The sequence below is a fragment of the Colletotrichum aenigma genome, assembly GCF_013390185.1.
Source record: "Colletotrichum aenigma strain Cg56 chromosome Unknown KSG_Cg56_contig06, whole genome shotgun sequence".
Taxonomy (NCBI): domain Eukaryota; kingdom Fungi; phylum Ascomycota; class Sordariomycetes; order Glomerellales; family Glomerellaceae; genus Colletotrichum; species Colletotrichum aenigma.
In genome coordinates, this window is record NW_023500912.1 from 4346764 (window position 1) to 4368700 (window position 21937).

Below are 21937 nucleotides of genomic sequence, written 5' to 3' on the forward strand. Positions count from 1 at the left end.
TACGCTGCTAGGTTGGCACGGAGTGCCTCTTCTGAAGCGGCAGAGAACGTGAAAGGGCTGAAGGGTCCACTGGAGGCGACAATCCCAGATCGTTCCGCCGGATGTTGATAGCTCTCAAGAATGGCATGGGCATTGGCGCCTCCAAAACCGAAGCTGTTGACACTCGCTCGCCTTGGCTGGGAGCTGGCCAACTGAGGCCACGACTGCGCGGTCTTGACAATTTGAAGGTTGTCATAGAATGGCGCGACTGAGGGGTTCAGGCTGTTGAACAAGAGGTTTGGCGGAATCGTAGAGTTTTGGAGTGCCAATGTTGCCTTGAGAATGGCTGCTACACCTGCAGTGCCCTCCGTGTGGCCAATCACAGTTTTGATGGAGCCGACATATAATGGAGAGCTGGTTGAAGTTGTCTTTGCGGTGTCTGGGATGTCGGGGAAGAAGGCGGAACTGATAGCTTCGGCCTCGACAGGGTCTATCACTTTTGTTAGTAAAGCTCACCGTTGGAAACGAACATTCTACACTCACCACCAGCCGGGGTTCCAGTTCCATGGGCTTCAAAATACTGAGGTCTGTCTCCGGGGACAGTAAGATCAAGCCCAGCCTTGGCATAGGTTCTCTGTATCAAATCTCTCTGGGCTGTGGCACTCGGCATGGTCAAGCCAGCTGTTGCACCATCCTGATTTAAGCCGGTCTCCCGAATGATGCCTTCGATGTGGTCGTTATCTGCGATTGCAGCGCTTAGAGTTTTCAGAACGACAGCCGCCACGCCATCTCCACGGGCATAGCCGTTGGCGTCCTTGTCCCACATCCGGCCAAGACCATCAGGAGATAACATATTTACCTTGCTCTCCACCACAAACATCTCCGGGCCAAGAATGAGATTGGAACCGCAAGCCACCGCTATCCGCGAGTCTCCTGATCTGAGTGTTTGGACCGCATTGTGCACCGCCACTAAACTGGAGGAGCATGCTGTATCCGTAGTGACTGAGGCACCATGCCAGTCGAAGAAGTACGAGATGCGGTTAGGAAGCACTGCCCTCGAGGTTCCCACCGCAAAGTATGTTGGAGCTTCATCCAGATCGCGGAGTAGCATAGCTTCGTAGTCACCACACATAACACCAGCGTAAACGGCTGTGTCACTCCCTCTCAAGCCCTCGATCGTCATACCACCGGATTCGATAGCTTCGTAGACGGTCTCAAGCAGCATTCGTTGCTGGGGATCCATAGCCCGAGCTTCGATAGGGTTGATACCAAAGAATTCTGCATCAAAGACTTTTGGGTCTTCCTCAAGAAGGTCCGAGTGCATAACGTTAGACCGGCCATGGTGACAGTTGTTTTCGTGGAAAAAGCCTTTGGCGCTGAACCTGCTCTCTGGGATCTCTCGACGGGCATCGCGAGGGTTTCGGAGTAGCTGCCAGAGTTTCGAAGGAGAGCTCGCATCGCCAGCAAAGTGACAGGCACTGCCAACTATGGCGATTGGTTCGTTGGGTATCGTTTTGGAGCTCATTATTGTTGCGTATCAACAAGCTTTTGGAGGGCAAGAAGGTTTTGGTGCAAGTCCCGTCAAGCAACGGGAAGTTTAACTCAAGAGGCAGAAGTGGTAACTCTATACAAAGACTTTGGACGAGACGATGGAGGGTATTGAGGTTCAGTACATCCAGCAATCCTGATTCGGGGATGAGCGTTGAACTGTCTGCTGCCGACCTATGATTTGATGTTCACTCCGGAGCTCTTCCGTGGTATCAGTGGATGGCAGCTGCCCGAAAGTCCCCGAGTTTCCGGTCTCCTTCGGCCGGCATGACGTTACTAGTGAAACATCTCGAATAGGAAACCGTCACCGATAATATTGAGTCGGCATTTCGTGGCCAGCCAATGGACCGACCGATCGGTACGCCGTAACGCCACAGATTAGAAGTTGTGTGTGGCTCTCTAGCTACTTTCCACATGCAATGGAACTCTCAGCTGGCGTTTGTCTTTACTCTTCCCGAATTGAAGATTGACAGATTCAACATGATGCCTGGTCTTGCGACCCAACTTTTGAACGACTTTATGATCCTGCCTTAATTAGGAAATTGTGATGTAAAGAGGAGCAGAGCGTAAATGTTCGACAGTTTCAGTTATGTGGCAAAACTATAAGAACACGAGTACAGCTTTCATGCCTAAAATTACCTGTAATCATGATCATTGACAAGTTTCCGTGGCTATCTTCAGTCATACAGCGTTATCTCATGGTCTAATAGAAGTCATGTACCTGCTCTTCAGTCCATTCCCAAAATCTTTTCGCGTGTCCATTGCCCCCTTCTTGTTCAGTCTTCATTGCAACTTCCAAGTCTGGGCGGATTGGATACAAACGACCCCATGGTACCACTAGAAAAACGTCAGCGTTGCAGTAAAGTCTCACATCCGCTTATGGAACTTACCCCATTTTCCACTTTCCTTCATCGTGATGTTAGGTGACAGCCCGGAAAATAACTCTGTGTAAGCACCAAAGATAGGGGGCTGAAGAACCAAAGTCTTGATCAAGCTTTTGAACAGGAAACCTCCGTCCCGGTAAAGGTCAGAGTTCAGATGCCCAGGATTACAAGGCACGCTTACGATGCCATCCTCCTGATGGCGTCTTGCAAACTCCACCTCATGCAGCCAGTTGCCGGCTTTGCTGATTCCATACCTTTCCAAAGCCATCAGGGACGGCCAGTAATTGAGGTGGTCCAGGGAGATTCCATGGGACTTTTCGCCGACAACTTCCGTTCCCATCGAAGAAACCCACACTACGCGGACTGAGTTCGGCGACTCGACCTTCGCCGTGGAGGCCAAAATGGGCGTCAAGAGCTTGGTGAAGAGGAACACCCCAAGGACGTTGACACCGAGATGGAGCTCATGACCTTGTGCAGTCTTGATAGAGCCGTCGCTGTTCTTGAGTGCTTGAACAGCGGCATTGTTGAAAAGCACGTGAAGCTTGCTCTCTTGGGAGGTAAACTTCTCAACGGCAGGCCTGATGGTGGAAAGGTCGGCGAGGTCAAAATACAAGAACACCAAACCCCCTTTGCTCTCAGGCCACTTCTTCTTGATGTCTTCTATGGCTTGTGTTGCTTTGGTTTCAGACCGAGCAGCGACGTAGACTTTGGCATTTTTAGAGTAAAGGATCTGGGCGACTTCCTTGCCTACTCCGGTGTTGGAGCCGGTGACAATGTAGACCCTCGAACCTATCAGCAAGCCTCTCTAAGCGGGCTGAATTTGGCCATGCCATTGACATCTACCTTTCCTGACAGATCTGGAATGTCTTTCTCAGTGAAACTTCGTTTCGGTGGCCATGTCTGAGTTAGGATGCTAGAGAATGATAGAAAGGGAGGCAGAGGCGGCCGGGCAGCAGGTTTGTTCGTCGTCATGGCGATTGAATTGGGTCGTAGGAGATGCTCCTGCTGGATGCTTCCAGTTCCGCCCAAAGATGAATCATATGCCACCGCAATTCAATAACACAGGCGGTGATGCCCGAGGAACAGCAACCCAATTGGGAAACCGAGACCGACCGGCTTCGGGGCCGGGGTGCTTCGGTGGACCAAAACCTTAAATTCAGGAGACGGAGCGGGGACCGGCTTTAGACCGATTGGAGTTCTCCGCCACGAAATCCGGTCACACTGGGCTTACGATTGTGCATGCAGTAATTCCATCGATCTGCTTGTTTTCCTTTCTTCTGTCCTTTTGCTTATGTCCTCTTCGTATTGTGAACAAAACGCGACAAGACGCGACAAGCTCCTTGGCCCATGGAGCGGCAACTTTCGTCGGAGAATCAGTCCGCCAGATGTTTGATCTTCGGAGCTTGCAGACCACGAGCTAATCCATGCACCATTCCCATCCTAAAACCGCCTACGCCGTTCACTGTCTAAGGGATTCTAATAAGAAGAAGAAAAAGGCACCCGATCAGCATCCAGCAATCCAGCTTCGAGGTAGCTGAGACCTGGACGCATGCAACTGCAGTTGAGGTAGCGAATATTGGTCCGAAAAATGCCTCTCGACGATCTCGCCGTCTTCCCATTGGCCATTTCTCCCTGGGAAGGACGTCGATGGCGTAGTCGCCGCTTCGCCGAACTCTGATGGAGGCTTGCGTACGGCCCACGTTAACTAATCTCTGTTCAAAGTCACACCATTGGGCTGTTGTGGTTATGTCAGTGACTGTAGTGCTGTTTGACATTATTTTGACTCGGGTACAAGACGCCAATGGGCTACTCCCCCTGCATCCACGGTACACTACTACGCGTGTGCGAGTCGTGCTGTTGACCCCTAAAGGCGGCTTCGGGAGAACCTCGCGCTTTTTTGGCCGAAACTTCCGTCATGTTGGATTGCCAAGCCGGCCGCCCACGTGGGCGGCCGTAGTTCAAATACGCAGTGAGAGCTTAATTGCTTCCATTCGGGTTGTGGGGGATAGTGAAAATGCATGTTTCTACTCTGTCTGTATGAATGCGTTCTTCATCGATTGCTTGATGCCCAAATCATGGTCCTTGTAGTGCCGTGGCAGAATTCAAGCTCATGAGCAGGTGCAGCATGGAATCCAATGTACGATCCAAGCTTGATGTTTTGGGGACTGTCAGTCTACTTCCGCTTACATCTGTTACCAAAGTACGTGAAAATGTGACAAGTAGATGTCAGGTTTTGCTGAGTCCTCTGGCTGCCACAATGGCTCTGAATGTAATCACAGCACGTAAGGTACAGTCTTGATTACTGGTTCGTCGAATGAATATGGCCCCAATCACAGCTAGAAAGCGTGTTTCTACCAAGGAAACGACCAAGTGTCGGACCCGCAGGTTCGGGAGTACCGCCACCGCGGAACGACACCAAGACAATCTCTGAACTTTGTTTTATGGCGTTCCCAGCATAGGACGAATCCGATTCGTAAGACATCGAAAAGGCCCATATGAGGCTTCATGGCCTTGACCAGACGTTCATTGGAAAAGGAGGCGTCCACTTTCAACGACATGTGTATATATCGTCGCGCGAACCGGCCGTAATAGAGAATCAGACGACACCTCCATCCGACTTCGACAGCTTGAGCTTTGAACTCTTCAGACACTCGTTTCAACAGGATTGGCTATACATAGCCGTTTCATCAATCATTCAATCTGAAGGTTTGGTAATACCGACTTATCAGGAAACAACCTCTCTCGCAATGTATTTCAAAAACACCTTGGCTCTCGCCGCGCTGCCGGCTTTGGCCTCGGCCGCGTACACCACGGAGTATCTCACCGGCTCTTCGAACAACACCATCCAGGTTCTCGTCGAAGGAGAGGGCCCATCATTGCTTGTCTGGCCATCATACGCCCGCGACAGCATCGAAGACTTCCACGAGTTCTCCACCGCACTTGCCGAAGCCGGGTACCGAGTGCTCCGCCCTCAGCCCCGAGGCATGGGCGAATCCACCGGCCCCATCAAGACGAACTGGGACGAGCTCGGCGCCGATGTTGCTTCAGTTATCGACACTTTCGGAAATGGGAAGGCCGTAGTTCTCGGTCACGCCGCTGGCCAGAGGGTCACAAAGCACATGGCCGCTACCTTTCCGGAGAAGGTACCGGCGATCGTACTGGCATGCATCAACACCGGAATCAACACCAACGCCACAATCGCTGCCACGGCGACGATCGCCAGCAACTACAGCAACCCTGTCGAGGAGAGACTTGCGGCACTGGAATTGGGCTACTTTGCCCCTGGCCACAACGCATCAGTCTGGTTGTCGGGATGGTTCCCCGAAGCCGTCGGCTCTGTCTCGGGCACTGGTGTGAGCACTCTTGGAGGAAACAACACGCAGATCCTGGATGTCATTGCAAAGTTGGACCCGTGGAGAGCGGAGGACCAATGGAACTACACCACCGGTCTGGCGGGTGATCGTTCTACGGTGGTGTTTGTTGAGGACGCATCCCATGCATTGTTCCCCGAGAATCTGCAGGGGCTTCTTGATGTTCTACTTCCGTGGTTGAAAACTCAAACATCTGGATGGCTGTAGAGACTTCGTGCCCCCCGCGACAAGTTAGATGGTACAAAATTGAGTTGACATTCACCAATGAGCAGTCCTCTTTGAATGAATACTAGAATTCAAACATTCTCTGTGTTATGTACGTTCAACCGGTCATGTCTTGCCCTTTGTCCACCTGCTGCTATTGGAGGACTCCGTGACTCAACATTCATCGATGGTCCCCTGGATCTAGCCATCTCCGGCATGGTCTCAAAATCCAAATTATGCCCTTCCAACTCCTCTGTGAAGCTACGGTTAAGTTCCAATGTCAAAGTAGTAGAGTCATCCTTCTGATTCTCGGCAAACGGACTGATCAACTGCCTGACGTATCGGTCCATTTCGCCAAGTCGCCCAGGATGTCGAAGTCCGGCCTCCGTCGTCTCGTCTTCCGTAGTAATCCGTGCCATCCCACCGTGATAATCTCTCGGGCTAATTCGACCCAATTCCAACTGATTCGAAAACTCCCTTGACGTGCTCTCAACCTTGACCTCGCGCGTAACGTAGATAAAGTTATTCCACGTCTTGGTAACCACGGGCCAAAACACTGGGATTGATGCCAACGCCAGTGATAATCGGTTCTCAGTTTCTCCAAGTAGTATGATCGTCGGGAATGATTTTGTCGGATCGGGCTCTCGATCTGAAGTTGCCCTGTTTGCAACGATGCGCCCTCCTGCTATGACGTTGATTCTAGATGCCAGATTAGTATCCACGTCCCGTTGAAAACCAGTAACAGCACGCAGCCAGTTTCTTTGCATGTGCTTACAATGCTCCGATGAACAGTAATCCCATCAGCCCCAACTTTGTTTTTCGAATAGTGTCGTCGCTAAATAGAAGAGGGATAGGCAGGACGAGAATGATAAAGTCCAAAACCATATTTGTCGCATTAGATGACACGACTACGTTGTAAACTTCCATCGAGTTGGTGGAGCCGTATCCGTAGCAGTTCGATTCTGAACCTAGGCGATAGAACTGCTGGACTGGGAAGCATGGGAACCACGCCATGAAGGAGAAAGCGAAGCCCCACATCGAGACGATGATAATCAGCACCGTTGTCGCAACTCTGAGGTTTCGCATGCGGTCTTTGAATAACCGGAGGTATTGTAATAGGATCGAAAGTTTTACGAGGGCGTTTGACGTGGAAAACGACGCGTTGGACATGTAAAATAACTGCTCCAAGTGTGAGCCTAAGTGGTTTTGTTGCGCCTACATGGCATCCAATGGGCACAGCTCACGAGAAAGAACATCTCTCTGTCGCTATCAGGGACTTCTTTGAAAGGATGTCCCATGCCATAGTTGGTTCCTGTTGCTCCGTTAGTCTCAAGTACTGCTGCAGAGCACAAACATCGAGTGGGTGGGTGTGCGGTTACCTAGGGCGAGTCCTATCGCGCTCGCTGAACCAGCAAGCTATGTAGTAGTCAGCACCCATCATCGACATTAAGGAATAGAAGTAGTACCAATGCCAGCAAAACGACGGCATCATCCCAACCAGGTGCTCGTACGATCCGCACTCTCACAAAAATTCTTAGGCCGACGCAAAACCAAGCCACAACCTATAACTGACTGTCAGCAACAAGTCACAACGTCATGTTTTGCGAACATTCATACCAAACCAGACGCAATGACGCCTACGATCGTGCTTTTGCGATTTTCAAACGGCAAACCCTTATCGGTGTAATGGGAGGGGAATTCGCCAGCACGGGTGAGGTTCCCGTACATCGTCGTGAAAGGGAAAACCCGACGACTACACTGGACTCACGACCACAACAAGCAACCGCAGGGGATTCGTCCATTGTCGCATAGCAGAATTTCTACCATGCAATGGAGGGGAAGTTGTCTCTAGTGTATTATCCCCAAGGAATCCGGGGGGCATTGCACACGTGACTAACGGCTCCTTTTGACTGTTTCATCCTCGTCAGGAACTCGTACCTTTATTCGATGTGTAGATAGCTACCGGGCGCAAGCTTCCGCATCCCAATGACTCGGTTCCCTCACACTCTGACAAATTCACCAGCTCACCCACGCGACTTTAAAGCTTATTTTGCTATCACATTGCGAACATTGGTCTGGAGTTCTATGCTAGCAAACCTACGACACGTAGCGCGGGGCACGCAACCCAATTAAGGGAGTAGAACATGCTTGTCAATGGTTGAGAACGCTGTCGGGAACCTCGTGGGAGTGGGATACCGATGAGCAGACTTTGGGATGAGCGGGATTAGTCCGGGCACGGGATCTGCACCGGAGACACCCTACGGCTATTCTGTTGCGGAGTGAATCCGACTCCGCGACTCCGCACCCGGCATGTATACCCCTGATTACAGGCATTATTCAGAGCATTTGTCCTCACAAGAAGGCTGATAAGATCAATGCCTCCGTGGAGGCCATTGGATTGTGGGATTCCTAGGTCGAGTAAACCTGGGGATGGGCATGAAGAGAATCCGAACGCCTCGGTGCCGTCGGATACCGCCCCTCACTTGGTAGGGTCAGGTTTGCCTGACTTTGACTTTGAACCAAAGTCTATTTGGTCTCCAACTAGTCCTTCTCATTGGGAAATGCTGGGGTCTGTGAGACGAATGCACCCCTCTCAGACATCACTCCACCGTCCATAGAAACACGTGGTACGCCGCATGCTGAGACCAGTTCTTGGACAGGACTCTGTCATACAGTCTCCCACATTTTTGATGAAAAGGCTGAGTTAAGACACATGAGATAATAACTGGCTCGAAAGTTCAGAAGACAGAAGCATGCAACACTATGTGGGGTGAACGGACCGTTAATTAGAGCTTGGCTACTTGTAGACACCAACTCGCCTGTCGGCTACCAAGATGAAGGCGCGCGGACCAGTTCGGTCAGCTCTCGTCGGGTTTCGAAAGAGGTTAACTCCGGATGACACAGGGAGAGTAGCATGGGGTTGCTTGTCGTGAAAGTGAGGCTGTCACGAATGCATACTATCGAGTCTGTCAATCTATAAAGATGCACCAGAACCCGAATACTTTGGCTTCAAATACATATGCAGCCCGCCCTTCTCCCACATGAGATACGATCGTTGCTTGTCCATCCAGCCGCGGCTCTGCTGCGTAACCTCAACATCGAAATTCCACCAAACACGTGCCAGGATGAACCGCATCTCCGCGTTAGCGAGGCTAACCGTTCAGTCAGCAAGCGTCCCACACTCGAAAAGGTTGGGCGATACTCACTTCAACCCAATACAGTTGCGAGGGCCGTATGAGAACGGGTGGAACCCTTCGCGCCGGTCGGTGGAGAACTCGGAAGTCTTGCTATCGGCGAGCCATCGCTCGGGGATGAACTCGTCGGCACGCTTGAAATTGGCTTCGCTGCGGTACATGACGCGATGCGGGATGCCCACAATTATCTACGATAGTTATCAGCAGGAAGCCTTACCTCAGATTTACACATTGTGTCAACTCACGTTTCCCGGAATAAAGTCCCCAAGAATCCAGTTTCCCTCGGGAGGCGTCGTCCGCCACAAAGCATTCGGGCCGGGAGGGTGGTACCGGAACGTCTCGTCGATGACGGCAGCCAGGTAACGTAGCTGCATGGCGCTGCGCATGTTGATCTCATCTTCGCTCTTGAACGCGTCTTGAAGTTCCTTCATGAGCTTGGCCTTGACTTCCGGGTACGACGCCAGCATATACATGATTCCTGAGAGGGCGCTTGCCGTCGTCTCCGCACCTGCGAGGGTTAAGGTGACAGCGTTACTGTAGATCTCTTCCTGTGACATTTTCTATCAAATAATTAGCTCGTCTACATGAGGATAGGGTTGTCGAAGAGTGGCCAAGTCATACCAAGCCATCTTTTTGAGTGAGCATGACCTGCACCAAATCAGGCCTCTCCACATTGAGCGCAAGCCTCCGATCGACCGTCTTCCTCAAGACTTTACGGTGCTGCGCATACTCCCTCACCAACTTGATCGTCGCCAACACAGGCGCAAAGAAGAAGAAGAACGGGATACGCGTGCACAGCAGAATGATGTACGTCAACTTGATGTTGCTCAGCACAAACGAGATCCACGGATGCATCATCGACTCCCGCAGACACCCAAACGGCTCGCCAAACGCCAAGTCGCCAGTGACGTCAAACAGGCAGTACACAAACCACTGCCACAGATCGATCGCGGCCTTGCCGTCCTCAGCCCGTTCTTTCAGGCGCAGGATCAGTAGGTCGACGTACCCCGCAATGGCCGGCTCCTGCTCCAGCATGGCGTTGGTGGTGAAGCCGTTGCTCAGGATCTTGCGCATGCGGCCGTGGTCGCCCGTCGCGGCGCCCAGGATGTCGTTGGCGTCTTTGCTGAGGTACCACGACGGCTTCTGGTTCTCCTTGCGCTTGCCAGCGCGATAGCGGCCGTAGACGTCGTCCCACGCTTCGGGGATCGCGTAGGAGAGTTCGTTGGGCCCGACGCGCACGATGGGGCCGTACTTTGTGTGGATGTCCATCAGGCTGTTGTGCATGTTGCCGGCCATGAAGGAGAAGCCCCATTGGAGAACGGAGGCTGCCCATAGTTTCGGGCCTGGATATTTGCGGAGAGGGTGGAAGTAGACATTGTAGATGGGTCTGAGTATCACGAGGTAGACGAAGGTCTGCCTCATGTGTCAGCGCTTTCTTCTACGTTCGCTGTGGCAGGATAGCTCACTAGTCCGGCGACGACGGCGCCTAATATGGGCCATGAAAGCCCGAGTGTGACTTCAGCCAGCATTCTTGCGGCTTCTCGTCGCAGTTCCGTCTACGGAATACTTCAGATGAGAGCAAAGTTGAAGGCTGGACAGTGACAGAAACTTTGCCGAATGATGACTTGCATGAAAGTTCAAGCCGATCCAGAGCGCTGGGAGGGAGCGACTCCCAGAAAATGGCAGGAAATTCGGTCTGCTAACCACAACATCAGTTTTTGCAATACACGCCAGAAGCCAACTAGTCCATCCGAACCTTAAGCTTCGCACATCGCATTCTTCAGATACCCGTCTCCGGCTACTGCGTGGGACGATGTCCGGCCCCGAGTCGCGAGCCGCCATTCGGAGGCGGGGTTCGGTGCCGATTTCCTAATTCGGCAACCAAGTAGGGGGAGCAGGGATCTCTCGCCTTGCCCGATGTTGCAACAGTCTCTATCGTTCGAGATTGATTTCAGTCACCAGGTTATATGTCTAAATGGGCATTTTAGCAGGTTGAATCCGAAGCCTACCATAACGAAAGCGCCCTCTGCAGCAAGATGGCACTACCAAAGACTCAGACCGCAGTAATCCAGTCGCAATCGGCATCCAGAGAATCCGGTCTCCGTCTGGCTGTCAGCACCTCCAAGCCCATTCCAGAACTACCCACGCCATACCATGTCCTCGTCCGCGTCCTCGCCGTGGGCCTCAACCCCACAGACTACAAGATGGTCACCCCGACCCATCCCCGTCGAGTCTCTGGACCTTCTCCCCGGGTTAGGGGGAGCTTGGCTGCGAGTGGCCTCGTAGGCGGCACTTCTTCATGGAAGGCAACACATTAGGCTGCGACTTTAGCGGGATCGTCGAAGTCGCAGGCTCATCGTCCATCGTGCCCGCCGGCGTCCGGGTCTGCGGCGCCGACTTCCCTTACCGCCCTGACAACTCTTCAAACGGTGCCTTTGCGCGATACGTTGTCGCGGATTCGCGGCATACGATCAGAGTGCCGGACGGGTGGAGCGATACGCAGGCGGCGGCATTAGGGTCCATCGGATGGTGCACGGCATGTCTGGCCATCTCAGACCCAGAGGCACTGAATCTGAAGGGACTGCCGTCGCGTCCCGCAGAGAACCCGAGTCCTGTGTTGGTTTACGGCGGTGCCACGGCGACGGGCATCATGGCTGTACAAATGCTGAAGCAGTAGGTTAAGATCAGTCCCTTGCAGATAGGCAGAAACTCACCTCAGACAGATCGGGCTATGCACCAATCGCTGTTTGTTCCGATAAATCAGCACCACTCGTCAAGAAGTACGGTGCCATCGGCACAGCATCGTACACCTCCCAAGACTGCGCCAAATCAATCCAGACCCTTGCTGGTGGGATGCCAATTAAGCACGCCCTTGATTGCATCACGGATGCAGAGTCTGCCGCTATTTGTTACAGCGTGCTGGCCAGGGTCGGAGCGAGATATGCATGTCTTGAAGATTGCCCCGAACAATGGCGGACAAGGCGCGCTGTCAAGTCGAAGGCGGTCATGGGGTTTGAGGCACTTGGGTACGATGTTGACTTGGGCCATCCGACATACTCGCGGAAGGCGAACTTTGAACTGCATGATGTTGCTGCGCAGTGGGCTCGGGAAGTACAGTCGCTGTTGAAAAACAAGCAGCTGGAGACGCAGCCCATCAAAGAGGTGAGTGGTGGTTTCGAGGGGGTCATCAAAGCGCTGGAAATGTTGCAAAGTGGCGAAGTCAAGGGCGAGAAGCTCGTGGTCCAAGTATCAAGTTAGAACACCGCATGAAGAAACCGTGTCTATCATCTTGCGTCAGAATGACCAATCACTCGCGTGGGGAGTGCATTCCTCTGGGATTGGAGTTGATTATGACTACCTGTGCCAACATGTCCACGTTTGCACATCTAAAAAGGCTCTGCGTCTCCTCACGAGCGGGGACATTGTCGAAAGACATGCTGCGATAAACATCCCACCAATATTATATGCTCACGTCCTGACATCCATGCGTGATCCCTCAAGGGTGGGAGTCCTGCGAGCCGGGCTCCTGAGAGTCGGGGATCTCGTCCTTCTTCTTGGTGATTTCGTCCATCTGCTTGCCGACCTCATCCATGTTCTTGGCGATCTCGTTCTTCTTCTTGGTGATTTCATCCATCTGCTTGGTGATCTCGGCCTTCTTCTTGGCGATCTCCGTAGCCTCGGAGACAGTGGCATCGTCTTTCTTCTCGGAGGTGTCGGTGACCTTGGGAGAAGAAGGGTCTGACGTGGCAGGAGAAGCGTCGGACTTGGCAGAAACAGCTTCGTCTTGAGAGGGAGTAGCAACCTCCTTCTGCTCAGAGACGTCAGAGTCCTTGGCAGGGGCATCCTCCTTCTTGTCGGTCGAGCCATTCTGATCGGCCTTGACGGCGGTTTCCTTCTTGCCTTCGATGGAAGCGTCCTCACGTTGATGAGCAGCTTCGTTCTTGTCCGCGATGGACTGGAAAGTAGCAGCGGCCGAGCCGGCGGGAGGGCGGTGGCCGAGAAGGCGAGCCTGTTGGTGTCAACGTCAGTAGGTCCCAGACGGCAAGGTCGAGGATGCAGACATACTTCAGCAGTCTGGAGCTCCTTAGCATCGTCTTTGGTGATTTCCGACTCGGGCTTGCTCTTGAGATCAGCTTCCATCTTCAGAACGGTCTGCTGCTTGTCGTGCATGCTTTGAGCAGTGGCTGGAAGTAGACGTCAGCAAGGAACTAGAAAAGGCAATTAGCAACAAAAGGGAGGCATCTTACCAGCAAGACCATTTTTGACGGTGTGGTCATTGCCGGTCAAGGCCTTCTCGGCCTTGTCGATGTCGGCAATTTCCTTGGGCGTGATGATGTGACCGTTCTCGGCGAGGTTCTTGATGGTTTCCTTGTCGGTGGCAGCCATGATGTGCAATTTTCTGAGTCTCAGGGATCGCTTGTGTGGGGTAGTAGGGAAGAAGTGGTGGCAATGAGGCGAGTTTGGTGTTGATTGAGGTTGGGTGATGTTGGAAGCGGGACGTTTGAGGACGTGACCGGTGGGAGGAAAGGTTGAAATAAATACCCAGAGCAGGCTCTTGCCTGCCTGCTTCTCCGTTTGTTCGTTCTTGCACTTTCTGTATTGATGCTTCCATCACGGGAAGGTGCATACTATCAAAAGGCAGTCGCCGACCCACCTCCTCCTGCTTGGAACAAGAAAGCCCGTGTCTGGAGTTTGAAAGAAAGTAGGAGCTTCTCTTGAATGAGCAGGCACCAACCTAGATATCCAATTCTGACGATAAAGTGCAATTCGGGAGCTACGAATTACAAACTTTCCAATGCCATTGCCACTTACTTGCCTCAGACTGGGCGGAAAGCTTGATTCTCACCCCGCCACCTCGCTTCACGTTGCGGACACCAAACCATCAAAGGTTCAATCCATTTACTGATAGTAACAACCAGGAGCAAATGATAGAAAAATAGGCCAGGCGTCTAAAATAATTCCGCGGAATAGCAAGGTTCAATTTTGGTCCCGCTTCAAAGCCCCCAGAGCTTGCAAGATCCGACATGTATGCTTCAAGATTGGGAATTGTCTTCCTGTGACTTCCGATGCAAAAAGACTCCGTACCCTCTCCAACGCAGAAACCAGTAATCCTTCTTCACCGTCGTAGCTTCTTGTTCCTGCAACGTTATCATTGGTGCTCCTACAATCGTTCTCGATATTTCCCGCAACACTTGATATGTACGGCTTTCCATTACCGTAACTGATCCATCGCTGAGATTTGATCGTCTCTTCGCCATCAATATGTATCCTCAGCTCGTCCTCAGCAGATTGTGCTTCGCCGCCTGTCATTGACGCAGGGCACGTCTGATACAAGTTGTGGACCCACAAGTTCAGCATGGCCTGGTAACATGCAAAGGCGTGAAAGTCTGCCCTATCCTTCGGTGAAAGCCGGTCCACAGCTCGGAGAATCTGCCCCGAATGCCAAGTCGCACGCCTAGCTTGTTGAGTTCCTGCCCAGCTTCTTAACTGCTCGAACGCCTCGCAAGACAACCAGTAGCTCTCGTTTCCTAGCAGAGCATCCACCATGGGCATGGGTGCAGATGCGCAGAACTCGCTGTATGCGAAGTAGAACGACGCGAGAGCATGGCTTGCGTCTGGCTCTGACTTGAGGATATAGCGAATATCATTGAAAGTCCTCAGGTCTGTTGTTGTGATTTCCCAAGTATCTGGAATGCCACGTGCCCAGTCTGCCCGGCACACAATGTTAGTAGCAAGGTAACGCGTGCGAGCTTCGACCAAGGTCGGTATCACAGAGCATGAGGCCATCAAGACCGCCAAATTTAAGTCGAATGACGGTGGCAACCTCTCAAGAATGGAAACATCAGAGAGACACTTTGAGAGACTCAGGCCTTTCTGATCTTCCGGGCCTCCATTCAACACCTCACTATATGTTATGCTCCACTTCGCGGCAGATTCTGCGAGCCAGAGCTTGGAGGTATCCGGCAGTGGAACAGTCATGTCGTGGCTGGGTACCGGAGAGGGTGTGTTCCTGAAGGAGCTTCGTTGTATACATTGCAGGTAAAACCGATGAACGGCTCTAGATCATGTTAGCCAAATCACATCACAGCCAGATCACATCAAGGGAAGCTAATTACCTCTTGAAGGACTCTTGATTCGCCCATTTAATCCATGAAAGGTGCAATTCTTCTTCGTGCCCGTTCACGGATGGCGTGAACAACTCGTAAGATACACGAAACAATCGTTTGCTATGGCGTAGTATCTAGAGCTTGTTGATTAGCATCGAAAGGTCATGAGCAATCCATCACCATCAGCTTCTTCGTACCGACGCAAGAATGGCCGAAGTAGCATCAGACATCTCAGTCTTCCTCTGGTCTCCACTCCAGAGTGCGCATTCGCACACCAAAGTCATGGCCTGGATGAATGGCAGGCTGCGAGTCATTGCGTTGTCTCGGTCGCCCTGAGGCATCGTCAGAATTTGAGAGCGAAGAGGTTCTCGGACCAACTCACAGAATCCATCAGAACCATCCTTACTACATCCATCAACGCAAATCCAAATTCATTTGCCAAAGGATGTGTTGAAAACGCAGCGCCAGCCGATACCATGGCAGCGAGGAGCAGAGGGTCGCAGTCAGCGACATTGAAGGTGGGCAGATGAATCATTCCGACAATGTCGTCCTGCTGTTTGGACAGAAATATCTGGAGCATCTCTCCGAGAATTCTTGTTGAAGGGAACGAAGTTGCTGCCGCCAGACTTGGGGGATTTGCGGAATGCTTCTGAACCAGATACACGATCTGGTCTCGTTTCTCCGCGGTCAGATGATGACTTAGTAACGACAAATCATGTTCCCCCATCTGACCAACCATAGACGCGTGTTCCGTGACCGATATGAAAAGACACTCGGTTCTGGAAGAGGCTCCCTGCGCCGGCTTCCAGTTACCCAGCGTGTTGTCGTAGACTTTGCTCGCCTCATCAGAGACCACACTCTGGCCACTAGATTCAATGAGCAACGATGGCCGCGCTTCTGTTTGTAGGTTTACCTGTGAACTCGGGGCCAGCACAGGCGCAAGCGAAGACAGCATGGATGAATCGATTCCAAAGACATCGAGCGCTCCAAATGAGGTCAGGAAATCATTGAATAGGAACGTGTCGTCCGCCCATGAGCCCTGCCCGATGTCTAACTCCAAAGCAGCTTTTTCGGCCACGGCAGTCGTGGCTGGCGAAACGGTTCTTGAAAGGACGGGAGGGGAGACGTCATCCTGTGCAAGCTCACGCCGATCATCGGCAACGCAAAATGGCCCAGCGCTTCTGATGCACTCGATGCCTTTTCGTAGACACCTTCGGCAACTCCTTTGATCGTCGCATCTGACTTTAGATGTTGCGCAAGAATCACATGCCTGTGATGCCCGGGGTGGTCGGCGGGATAGTTGTCTTCTCTTAGCAGACGGGCGACCATCACCGTCAACCAGGTCCTTCCCAGGCAGGATTCGCTTTCGACCTTCCATCATAAAGGCGCTTATTGTTCTTTCTTATATGATCTTGATCTCTGGCTAGATAGAGTCAGGGTGAGTTGGTTGCTTGTCGTGCTTCAAGACCACCGTTGGGTCTGAGGGGCCATTGGTTGGTGGTTGGCGTCCGTGGAGATTGATTCACAGTACCAAGTTGCCTTAGCAATAAACCAGACTGAGATATGTATGCCTAAACGCGAAACGCGTCCTTCAGGACAAAATAGATAGTTAACTTTCACACTTCTAGGCAAAAAGGGGCTGAATCGGACAGACATGGAAATCGAAGCTGAGGCCCGCTCCTTGTCGATCACTGGCGATGATGTGGGGAACGGCCCCTCACCAGCGTCTTGTAAGCGGCTTCGCGGACAGCAATTAAGCCCGAGAACACGGTCATGATTTTGTGCTTTCCAGAAGCGCCTCTCCGTCGCACACTAGATCGTCATCCTATTAAAGGCCTTATGTTGGCTTGCTTCCACTATCCATGATTCTAAGCACCAATGCATACAAGAAGACCTCCTCCTACTAAAGTCCATGATTCCTGAATCGATAGTTGTTGAAAAGCTGACGCCTATCCAGCCTGCGCAAAGTGGTGCCTGGTTTTGCATCAAATGTTTTCTAAATAGCTGCTCCACGGCACTCTCTTTCGATGAGTTGCCGATGGGACTCACTTCGGACGTTGATCTTCACCTGGAATGACGGACCATGCTTCGTCACCTTGGGTGACTGCGAGGTGTCGATCGTCGCGCCAGGTACTGGCAGAACGTCGAAACAGTAGACTAGTCGAGCCAATGAGATGTGCAAGTTAGTGATAGCTACGTTATAGCCAACACAAAGTCGTCTCCCTGCATGACAATTAAGATTTAGCCAAGACGGAACCGATGGACTTTGCCAAGATGAAAATGGCATCTTACCTGCGCCGAATCCGAGATGTCCCTTGGCGGGCTTGTCAAGATCTTCGTTGATGAATCGTTCTGGCCAAAATCTCTCTGGCTGGTCGTATTCGTCCGGGGAATTTGCGATCGCCCATTGATTATACGTCACGATGGTTCCCGCTGGAATTTTATATCCTTCGAATTCGTCGTCTCGCATCAACGCATGAGGGATTCCCGTCTCAGCAATCGTCGGCCTGGCATCGGGACCCGTCAGCGGTGTAATTCATGCATTTCCTACCATCCACATGAGACGGCTTCCAGGGGTGCAAGACTTACTTCCAACGAACACTCTCCTTCACTGCGCCCTTAATAATTGGCAAGTTCGGCATGTCCTGGGCGGTCGGCAATCGCTCGGCGTGAGCACCGCATACTTCATCAAGCTGCTTTCGAGCACGCTCAATCCAATCCGGCCACAACGCGGCGGCAGCCACACATTGGTCCAAAGATGCGCGAGTGGTGTCTGTGCCAGCTTCCATGAGGGCGCCTGCCATGAACAGAAACTCGTCCTCGGTGAAGTCCGAATCGTGCTGCTTCTCAAGGAATTCCGTCATAAAGCAGTCCCGCTGTTTGCCCTGTGCTCGCCGTTCGCGAAGTTGATCCAGCTCTCGCTTGTATACCCTTTACGTTGATGAGTGATTGTGAATTAGCGAGTCTGGATGGGAGTCTCACGCGCGAGTACGCTTATACAAGTCGTCGCCGTACCATCGCCACGGCTGCAAACTTTTAAACCATGTTATATCGGCGAGGAAAGGAAAATGGTCGACGATCGCGCGGCCGGGCATGAGATACTCGACAAACTCATCAGACACAGCAAGAGAGTCGCTCAAGTTCGCATCATCAACGCCGGCTCGGCGTCCGAAAACGACGCTCATGATGACCGAGCCGGAAAAGGCCCCGTGGCTCTTCCACCATTCATCTGGACGTTGGAGGTAGTTGAGGAGCAAAGCCTTGGACTCTAGGTCTTGGAACGGCTCGAAGATGTTGCGCTGTGTAGCATTCAAAATCTGATGCATGACCTTGCGCTCTCGACGCCACAAGTCTCCGTAGGGCATTAGCAGGGTTCGTTTGCCGCGGGACACGAGGTCGCAAGCCATTGGGAGATTCATTCTTGAGGAGTAGATGGCTGCCCTCTTTTCCAGGAGCTCGTTGACAGTTCGTATGGAGTTGAGAAATAGCCAGTTCGTTCCTCCGATGTTGATTGTAAACCTAAACGTAGGGTCACGGTCAGAGGCACCTTCATGTGCATACTTATTCGACGATACTGATTGCGCAGTAGTCTCACTTGAGCTTCTTACATTTCGCCATACTTCTTCGCCAAGTCTTGGAAGAATAGGTACGGAAGGTGTCGTGGGATTTGATGGGCATTCCCAATTAGTGGTAATCCGGGAACCGGGTTGGGCAAACGGTATCGCTTCTTAAACTTTATCACCTTCACGAACTTCCGAACTAGCCATGCAAGCAAAATAATGAGGATGCCTGTCCCAAACGCTTGACTCGACAGCATCGTTTCTGGAGAGAGGAACTTCATCTTTGCGTGGCGTTGCTGGGGTTAAGAGGGTGTAAGGGAGAATGACAAGAACAGACGACCGATTTGTAGGAAAGGAGAACCTATTGTGTGACTTGAACGAACTCATTGCTCGCAGGACCGGATCTAGCTAGTACTTAAGGAGAACAAGCATTTCGCCTCCCGGCGTGGAAAGGTAATGTTCAATCCTCGCCAGTATCATTGCGCAGAAGCTCCCCGAGGCCTTGAAAATCATCGGGGCATGCCGGCGCCTCTTGCCTGTGGATTTGGTGTGGTGCTATGGAAATGTGTTAATCAACTACCAGACTTGAAGTGCCGGTGGATCGGGGAACGTTGACTCCCCGAGGTGGAGGTTCGGCATGCCGAGAACCAATGATTGGCTTAACGGCTGAACCTCTCCATTGAGAACCACGACACGTTGAAACGGTTCCATTAAGTCTACGGTCATGAAATTATGTTCTGAATGTGCAAAGTTAAGCACTTTGGGGAAGACGAAGGGTTGCACTTTTCTCCGAGGGCCGTACCAAATGCAGAGTCGGTTCGGTTTGTGGAAAGGCCTCGACCAACCGGGACCTCTGGAATGTCAGAGTCAATGTGATACTTGCGGCTGTGTTCGTGGAATCTATCCAGTGTTGAGGCGAAGAGCTTATAAGCAACCAACACGCTCTATTCTTCTGACGAGTGCCTTGTCTACTTTGATTGCAAGTTTGAGGGTCGTCAGTTGAACTAAGGACATGAAGTGATGTCTTAGGTGAAGGTTGGGATCAGCAGGGTGAGCAAGCCTTGAGATTATGTCCCCAGCTTAGATTGCTCATAGTATCAGGCTAGATCATTCATATAACTCATGCAGGTTTGTCTTGCTTACGCACCTCGGGCTCGAGCCAAGACTGCATCCACCCTGACCAACCTGTGTAAGCCTCAGCCTCCCAACAAGCCATCCTGTAGATCCTTCCCCCGCTAATACCAGCGACTAAATTTAGACGCCAATCCTGATCGCATTCCATTGTTATGCATTCTCGCACTGAGCCCCGCACTTAGCCTTAGCTTCCTGTCCCACACGTGCACAACCGGGATCAGCTGCAAGTCGTCGGATTCTCGTGCGGTTCATCTGGAGCTTCTGCGAGGCGGAGTCTAGTAACATCCACGGAAGCCTGTGTTTATGCTTATTTGGCTGAAAGGTCGGTTTTTTTTGTTTTTTTTTTGAATGCTGCGAAAGCCTTGGCGGGCTTGTCATGGGTCGAGGCTGTTCAAGCCCTGCTGGAAGCTGTCAGTGCTAAGCCTGGGCCCGGAGCTGAGGCCGATCGTGAGATTTTGATGCCAACAGAAGCCTTGCTTCAGCCCCGCTGGGTACAGCAGTCCGGGGGCTATCATGAATGTCTCGGCCATTTTCATGTCAATGCCGAGGAGATATAAAGTGGTAGCTGTTTTCCGACACGTATTCACATTTTCCATTACCAGCATCTCATCGTTACACACACTACAATACCGCCTTGTCCCACGCCAGAGTTTCACCGCATTATATCCTTCTTCAACCCGCCTAGTGCAACCTCCTCCAAGTTTCTTCACCGCTTCAAGATGTCTTCCAAGCTCCTCCTCGCCCTGACCAGCATCATCTCTCTTGCTGCGTCCCTACCCTCCGCGCCTCGCGAATGCTCCCAGACCTCGGTCCCGCCCAGCGCGTCAACCGCGACCCCGGGTTTGATCGCCCATCCCCAACACTTCAACGTCTACCAGTCCGCCAACCAACCCAACCACCCCACCGACAACGTCCCTCATCTCGACCTTCACACCAACATCACCCGCCAGGTCGTAGTCTTCACCGGCATCCCGCCGTCAGCCAAGACCTGCTCGCTCGGTTGGCGTCAGGGCTCGATCGAAAACCGCGTCTTCCGCGTCGATGGCAACGGCCTCGTCTCCTCGCGCCAGCTGAAGTCCGAGGGCTTCCCGACGTGGACCACCGGCAGCGACGTGCTGATCAACCCCACGACGATCGCACCGTTCCAGGAGGGTAGCGAGTTCGTCCCGGGCATGGACTTCACCTTCTGGGACCAGCCCGAGTTCTCCGCCCCTGCGACGCACGGCGGCCCGAGTGTCAAATGCCAGGAGAGGATCGTCGTGGAGCTGGCGGTCAACTTCAATAACGGAGAGGATGGGCGGGTGTTTATGCAGGATGATGCCGAGAATGGGTTGTACATTTCGTACTCTTAGGAAATGTTTCGTCGGAATAGCTGGGCTTAATGGCCTCGTAATTGGTTGGCTCGCGGAGTTCCTGGGATACTCTTTTGGCGTTGAATAGGTAGCTTATTTTGCCCTGACAATATTGCACATATTCGATAAATTCCAAAGTTCCTATCATGGTGTCCGTAGCTGACTTGACTGGCTGGTAGAAGGTGTTACGGCTTGAACTATCGTCCTGTCCAAGCGATAGCTGACAATTGGAACTCACAACGAAGCCATGCCATCCCATGGGCCTTCGCAAATACGAAAACTATTTGCTCACAACTGAATGTGCCACAGTGTAATCGGCTAGCCAGGCCGTAGAGTGGGCAGGCCTTCTCCCGTGAGTTCCATCCCGATCATGTCTATCCAGAGAACGAGACCACTCCGATACCCCATGCATTCAGGTGGTAAACTGGGCCGACAGCCAAGGCCGTTGCAACGAACAGTTGAGATCAACCTGGGAGCATTGCGATTCTTGTGGCTAAGCTAAATTCCGCAACAGCCGAGCTTATCATGCTGCAAGTGCGGGCTGTCGTGAGGAATGTCGGCCGCTACTTGAGCATGACACACGGCCGATGTGTTTTGATGGCTC

General features: G+C 52.3%; 8 protein-coding genes across 8 annotated transcripts; 3 read left to right on the forward strand and 5 right to left on the reverse strand.

The window, feature by feature from the left end:
- Nucleotides 1-2230: 2230 nt before the first annotated feature.
- On the reverse strand, nt 2231-3383 carry CGCA056_v010178 (putative oxidoreductase; the record flags this gene model as incomplete). Its single annotated transcript, XM_037325425.1, has 3 exons — nt 2231-2364; nt 2418-3193; nt 3265-3383. The coding sequence occupies 3 exons, from the start codon at nt 3381-3383 to the stop codon at nt 2231-2233; spliced, it is 1029 nt and encodes a 342-aa protein (XP_037176117.1).
- Nucleotides 3384-5158: 1775 nt separating this feature from the next.
- On the forward strand, nt 5159-5989 carry mhpC (2-hydroxy-6-oxononadienedioate/2-hydroxy-6-oxononatrienedioate hydrolase; the record flags this gene model as incomplete). Its single annotated transcript, XM_037325426.1, has 1 exon — nt 5159-5989. The coding sequence occupies one exon, from the start codon at nt 5159-5161 to the stop codon at nt 5987-5989; it is 831 nt and encodes a 276-aa protein (XP_037177115.1).
- Nucleotides 5990-6078: 89 nt separating this feature from the next.
- On the reverse strand, nt 6079-7714 carry CGCA056_v010180 (uncharacterized protein; the record flags this gene model as incomplete). Its single annotated transcript, XM_037325427.1, has 6 exons — nt 6079-6685; nt 6762-7165; nt 7231-7298; nt 7366-7402; nt 7453-7548; nt 7604-7714. The coding sequence occupies 6 exons, from the start codon at nt 7712-7714 to the stop codon at nt 6079-6081; spliced, it is 1323 nt and encodes a 440-aa protein (XP_037176337.1).
- A 1246-nt stretch (nt 7715-8960) lies between these two features.
- On the reverse strand, nt 8961-10709 carry hpm1-1 (Cytochrome P450 monooxygenase hmp1; the record flags this gene model as incomplete). The annotated part of the gene is made up of 5 exons (XM_037325428.1): nt 8961-9138; nt 9193-9368; nt 9426-9740; nt 9802-10593; nt 10647-10709. 5 exons carry the CDS (start codon nt 10707-10709, stop codon nt 8961-8963), a joined length of 1524 nt encoding a protein of 507 aa, XP_037176336.1.
- Nucleotides 10710-11216: 507 nt separating this feature from the next.
- On the forward strand, nt 11217-12438 carry ccsC-3 (Trans-enoyl reductase ccsC; the record flags this gene model as incomplete). Its single annotated transcript, XM_037325429.1, has 3 exons — nt 11217-11387; nt 11438-11853; nt 11904-12438. The coding sequence occupies 3 exons, from the start codon at nt 11217-11219 to the stop codon at nt 12436-12438; spliced, it is 1122 nt and encodes a 373-aa protein (XP_037176335.1).
- A 238-nt stretch (nt 12439-12676) lies between these two features.
- Nucleotides 12677-13566, reverse strand: CGCA056_v010183 (uncharacterized protein; the record flags this gene model as incomplete). The annotated part of the gene is made up of 3 exons (XM_037325430.1): nt 12677-13189; nt 13246-13364; nt 13428-13566. 3 exons carry the CDS (start codon nt 13564-13566, stop codon nt 12677-12679), a joined length of 771 nt encoding a protein of 256 aa, XP_037176334.1.
- A 1855-nt stretch (nt 13567-15421) lies between these two features.
- On the reverse strand, nt 15422-18905 carry patI-4 (Cytochrome P450 monooxygenase patI; the record flags this gene model as incomplete). Its single annotated transcript, XM_037325431.1, has 8 exons — nt 15422-15427; nt 15485-15619; nt 15670-16376; nt 17337-17444; nt 17580-17794; nt 17877-18218; nt 18270-18806; nt 18883-18905. 8 exons carry the CDS (start codon nt 18903-18905, stop codon nt 15422-15424), a joined length of 2073 nt encoding a protein of 690 aa, XP_037176340.1.
- A 1795-nt stretch (nt 18906-20700) lies between these two features.
- CGCA056_v010185 (uncharacterized protein) lies at nt 20701-21333 on the forward strand (the record flags this gene model as incomplete). Its single annotated transcript, XM_037325432.1, has 1 exon — nt 20701-21333. One exon carries the CDS (start codon nt 20701-20703, stop codon nt 21331-21333), a length of 633 nt encoding a protein of 210 aa, XP_037176339.1.
- Between the last annotated feature and the right edge of the window lie 604 nt (nt 21334-21937).